Raw genomic sequence first — 5,528 nt, forward strand, 5'->3', positions numbered from 1 at the left:
TGCGTGAACTAAACCAAATGTAAACCTTAAGAAACACATATACTTTTCATAAGTTTTTGAGTTGGTTTTGGAAAATTTTCCTAATATTCCAAGGGCAGTGATAGTGGAATTTCTGAGCATGGACTTGTAGTTTAGTGGGTGTGATGGAGAATGAAAATTTTGGAACCAAATACCTACCTGTACATGGTTGTGGGGCTGCCAAAGGATAGGATAATGAAGAGGCTGCATGGTCCATTTGAACCCAATGCTTGGGCCATGACTTATGACCTCAAAATTGTAGGAAATGCTCGAGTACATGACATGACTTCAAATCAAACATTCAAAGCTACCTGCTAGTGGGTTTGGTTCACTTCGTCTTTTTCTTCTTTTGCCCACTATACAAGAAACATATTTATGAAAAATTACCCTAAAACAACAAGAATTTAAGCTATGGCAAGGCTCATAGCTTTGCATTATTGCAAAGCTGTTGGAATAACAAGCTGAGGGTTCAAACAATAATGGCAGATCTTTTGTTTTCTTGCCCATGCTTGAAGAGAGGAAAATGATACTTGAAGGAATAATTTCTTCCATTTATTCTTCAAAAATATGTAAAATAATATATTAATTACAAATCATTAGGGAACATTTGTTTAATCTTTAAGAAATAACTGAGGATCTTTTCTGCATTAACCCTTTATAGAACTTCCCTTCTTTCTCTTCTTCATCATTTTTTAACTTCAACTTTAGCATGAGAGAAAGTGTGCCAACCCCATTATTGATTGAAATGAAAAAATATGGGTTTGTTTGTCTAGAATAGAAAAATAGGTCAATATGTTTGACAATCAAAAAACCATTTTTTGTTTTTTATTTTTAAAAAGAGAAAAAAAAATGATGTTTTTAAATAATATATTTGAGTTGTTTTAAATTATTTTCAAGTATTTTCTAAGATTTGTATTAAAAACTAATTATACAAATTTGTAAAATGATTAGAAATAAATCACTGGATATAAAAATTATTTTAAAATATATTTAAAAATAATAAAAACAGGTTAAAAACATTTCAAGTTATCAAACATACTTTTGTTATACAAAACATTATAGAATAGTTTTCAAAAATTATTTTACAGATTTGTTTTCAAAAATAATTACCAAATAGACCTTATATCTTTTTCCACCATTTTCATTTTTGGAGTATATAATCATATATATGATTGCAACCTTTTTTAAATTTGAGAATTTCAAAAATCATTTTAAAAAGAATATATATATATATATATATATTGCCACTGTTCATTTAAAAAGATATTTGAACTAATGAGAGAGGTAGGAGAATCTAGCTAAAATTCAAACAATTTGAAAGATGGGTTGCCAAAGAAATGATCACAAGAGAGCAACCTGCAGAAAAACCAATCATAACTTTGGAAAAGAAAAGGAAATCCAAAAGGGTGTTGCTTGAATAGCTAAAAGATGTTGGTTTATGCTGGCCCTTGTGGCCCATAATAAGTGAGGCTTTAACGGTGTATATATATATAAAGGGCAAGTACATGTGGAGGCATGTGGACCCATCAAAATCAGTTCGACTCCCATCCTAAGTAATAGTTGATTGCTGCTTACACATGGAGGCTTTGGATCTCAATCCTCCATTTATTATACTCTTACGTGGCACACAAATTTATTTTTATACACTTAAAAAAAGGGGACCCAATTATTTTAAGACTAATCCAACTATGATAATGTTGGGTGTATATGCACTCCAAGATAGTGGCCCACCCACAAACCATACTCTCCACATCCAAGCCCCATGCTCATGTTTGCCACGTGGATAACAGCATGTGGCTGATATAAGCATGAAGTATGGTGCTGACTTACATTATTAATTTTCTCAAATTTAAAACCCACTTTAACATGTAGAAAAAGGTTTAAATACTTAGCTCCCTCCAACACTAACAAACTCTCCGGTTGCTTGTGACTAATTCCCCGTTACCTTAATTTTAAAGAAAAACTTTATGGTTGCCTCGAAACTATCATACTTTAATTACAAACCCTAATTAGGGTCCATAAATTGCGATGATCGCTTACCTTTTATATTTAATAATAACAAAACAAAAAGGAGATATCATCTTTAAGAAAAAGAGATAACTTTTTTTTTTTTTCGACATCATCTTTAAGAAAAAAAAAAGATAACTTTTCTCTTTTTGTTTTTTTCATCGGATTCTAAATATATCATGCTTGAATTAAAGCATATACATCGTGTTCATTTAAGCATTATATTTGAAGATATATAAATAGAGTTGTGGAGTGTATTTGATAATGATTTTAAAAAACGTTTTTAATATTTTTAACATTTAAATGATAAGAATTTTTAAATACTAACAATATTAAAAGTGTTTTTTAAAATCACTACTAAACGAGTTCTTAGAGTATGTTTGATAGTGATTCTAATATTTGAAATTTTTTATTTTTAAGGTATTAGAAAAACTAAAACATTTCTGAATCAAATGCAGCATTAGTGTATCTTAATTATAATGAAAATTGAGTTTATATTGATGGAATGAATGGTTTGGTACGTATTTTTGACATCACAATGGACAAATATTGGAAAGTTGAAATGAAGAATGAAAATTGAGTTTATATTGATGGAATGGATGGTTTGGTACGTATTTTTGACATCACAATGGACAAATATTGGAAAGTTGAAATGAAGGATGAGAATGGAGTTTTAAATATTCCAAAGGTATAGAGAATGAAGGTAGGAGGATATAATGGGTTGTCTGCACCCTGAAATGACCCAATACAAAGGCTTGAGCATTTGAGAATGGTGATGAATCCACCTTGTATCTCACGTCAGTCCCTCTCTCTCTTTTCATCACCTTACCACTATAAATATCACGCCACATTGCACTATAAACCAACCCTTTCAATTACAAACTCCACCACCCCCCACCATTCAACTACTATATACATCATTGTCTTCATCTTATTCGCCTTCTCCTTCTTCTCCCTCATTCTCTCATGGGTGATCATAACTTCAATCTCCCACCCGGCTTCCGATTTTACCCTACTGATGAAGAGCTCGTCGTCCATTTCCTCCACCGCAAGGCCGCCCTCTTGCCCTGCCATCCAGACGTCATCCCTGATCTTGATCTCTATCCCTATGATCCCTGGGAGCTTGATGGTACCATTCATACTACTGGGCTTCCTTTCTTACTATTAACTTCCTTGGGTTCTTATGTCATATGACTAGTTTTTTTATGGGGTCTTCTTCCAGGCAAGGCGTTGGCGGAGGGGAATCAATGGTACTACTTCAGCCGGAGGACGCAGAACCGAAGCACCAACAACGGGTACTGGAAGACATTGGGCATTGATGAGCCTATTATGAGCAGTGGTGGGAAGAGAGTTGGCATGAAGAAATATATGGTATTTTACATAGGAGAGGCACCTTCTGGGATTAAGAGCAGTTGGATAATGCAGGAGTACAGGCTTTCCGATTCTGGTTCTTCTAGTAGTAGCGGTCGATCATCGTCCAAAAGAAGAGGACATTCCAAAATAGTAACTACCATATTTTTCTTTTCTTTTCTTTTCTTTTTCTATTCTTTCTTAGGGTTTCTAACTTTGAGTTTTTTTTTTTTTTTTTTGGTTATATTTTCATTTTCAGGATTATAGTAAATGGGTTGTATGTAGGGTTTCTGAAAGAAATAGCGACGACGATGATGATGGGACCGAGTTGTCTTATTTGGACGAGGTTTTCCTATCGTTGGATGATCTTGATGAAATAAGTCTGCCAAATTAACCAAGAGAAATTGAGATGAATGCTTAAAGTGCTCTCCCAATTGTAATGCTTTATCCAAATGTAGAATTACATTATTGTTATTAAGTAGTGAAATGTTTGTAGCTCCACATTGTTGACACTCCCCAAGCAATGCTAATATTATGCTTCTTTTTTCTCCCTTTTGGGGGGAGAATTACCTAGGGAGACATAGATTTTTCACACCCATGTGGCCTAAGGGAGACATGTGTGCCACAAATATAGATATACACAATCTCCAAGAGAAGGTTCATCCACCAATTGAGGCAAATCAAAAGATTTCAGATAACCGATATTCAAAGGTGGAGTGTTGTGTTGGGCGATATTGTCTTTCCAAGTGTCAAGAGTTGACTTGCATTGCATGGAAAGTGTGTAAACTTGGGTGGAAGCAATCATATAGGAGTGTCACGTGATGGATAATTGTGAGGAGGAGGAGGAGGAGGAGGAGGGGGGTGGAGCCCATGGAGCACTGTGTTGGGAATGCTCACTTTTGAGCTTTTTGCGGGTATGATGGCCTATGGTAGTTGTCTGGTTGCACAAAGCTACGGAACCATTTTTTTATGGGTGGCTGCTTATGGAAGCATTGAGTCATGTGTGATGCAAGCATTCGCACATTTCAACTTCAACTCCCCTTATGTATATTAGTCTCTTTATATACGTACGTTTGAATGATAAGATCATGCATGGATGATTAGTGTTATTTCCTTAGTATATCAATAATTTTAAACATGATGAAGATTAATTTCTTTTTCAGTCATCAAAAAGTTTTCGTAACTAGAAATTGCTTAACAAGCACTTAAAATTTAATTATATTTAGCATTAAATTTTATTTACACTTCATTATATTTAGATTCATCACCTTACAAGGGTTTGATCGTACATTGATTTCTAGTAAATGTCTCGAGTTTGCATGAGTATGTGGGTGTTTAAATGATTATAAATGATTAGGAATATGAATGAGATTGACTAAAGCTCATACTTAAAAGTGCAAGAAGATTATATCGATTCAGGTTTGATTTGATTTAGATCTATTGAACTAAATTTGGTCTTTTAAAATTTTAAAAAATCCAAAGTCCTATACAAGATAATCTAAAGTCAATTTGTATACGAGAGGAGTGAGAAGAATAAAAGGTATACGTATGATTGTGCCAAGAAAATCATCTTGTTGAAGAGAGTGAAAAGGCACCTATGTGTACTCATTAGCATAGAAAATAACAACTTGATACCAGTATACCTATGTTACATGTAATAGGGCTGGCCCATGGTGATTGTTATAGGGGAATTTTAGCCCGGCCCAAGAATTGATTGCTGGCTTGTAGATAAACCCATCCTTGGATTACTATTTCCCAAGCCCACGCCTAAGCAGCTCAAGGGGCCATAGTAGATTTGTAAATTTACTTTTTCATTCATTTTCTACCAAGTATAAATCACCTCAAGATTCTTTTCGTTAGTGGACATAGGTTTGTAATTGGAGAAAATTGAATTTATAGGAGTTATAGTTGTAGTCCTTTTAAGTCAAATATGCTCCCCACCTTCTTAATATTATCATCATAATTATTAAGATTAATTTCACTTATTTTTCCTTGAGGTTTTGATTATTTAAGTTGTATTGTTTAAGAGGATATGTGAAATGATCACCTCGTTTTTTTTTTTTTTCAATCTTCATCGATCTCACCTTAAACCTTAATCTTATTTATTTATTCTCTTTCTTTAATATACTTTTTATTGAGTTTCAATAGGTTAA

At 33.5% G+C, this 5,528-nt stretch overlaps 1 protein-coding gene across 1 annotated transcript; it reads left to right on the plus strand.

The window, feature by feature from the left end:
- Nucleotides 1-2,883: 2,883 nt before the first annotated feature.
- Nucleotides 2,884-4,484, plus strand: LOC117927001 (NAC domain-containing protein 104). Its single transcript, XM_034846357.1, has 3 exons — nt 2,884-3,154; nt 3,248-3,528; nt 3,635-4,484. Exons 1-3 carry the CDS (start codon nt 2,992-2,994, stop codon nt 3,767-3,769), a joined length of 579 nt encoding a protein of 192 aa, XP_034702248.1. The 5' UTR covers nt 2,884-2,991; the 3' UTR covers nt 3,770-4,484.
- Nucleotides 4,485-5,528: the final 1,044 nt, after the last annotated feature.

Source organism: Vitis riparia, chromosome 12, assembly GCF_004353265.1.
Source record: "Vitis riparia cultivar Riparia Gloire de Montpellier isolate 1030 chromosome 12, EGFV_Vit.rip_1.0, whole genome shotgun sequence".
Classification (NCBI taxonomy): Eukaryota; Viridiplantae; Streptophyta; class Magnoliopsida; order Vitales; family Vitaceae; genus Vitis; species Vitis riparia.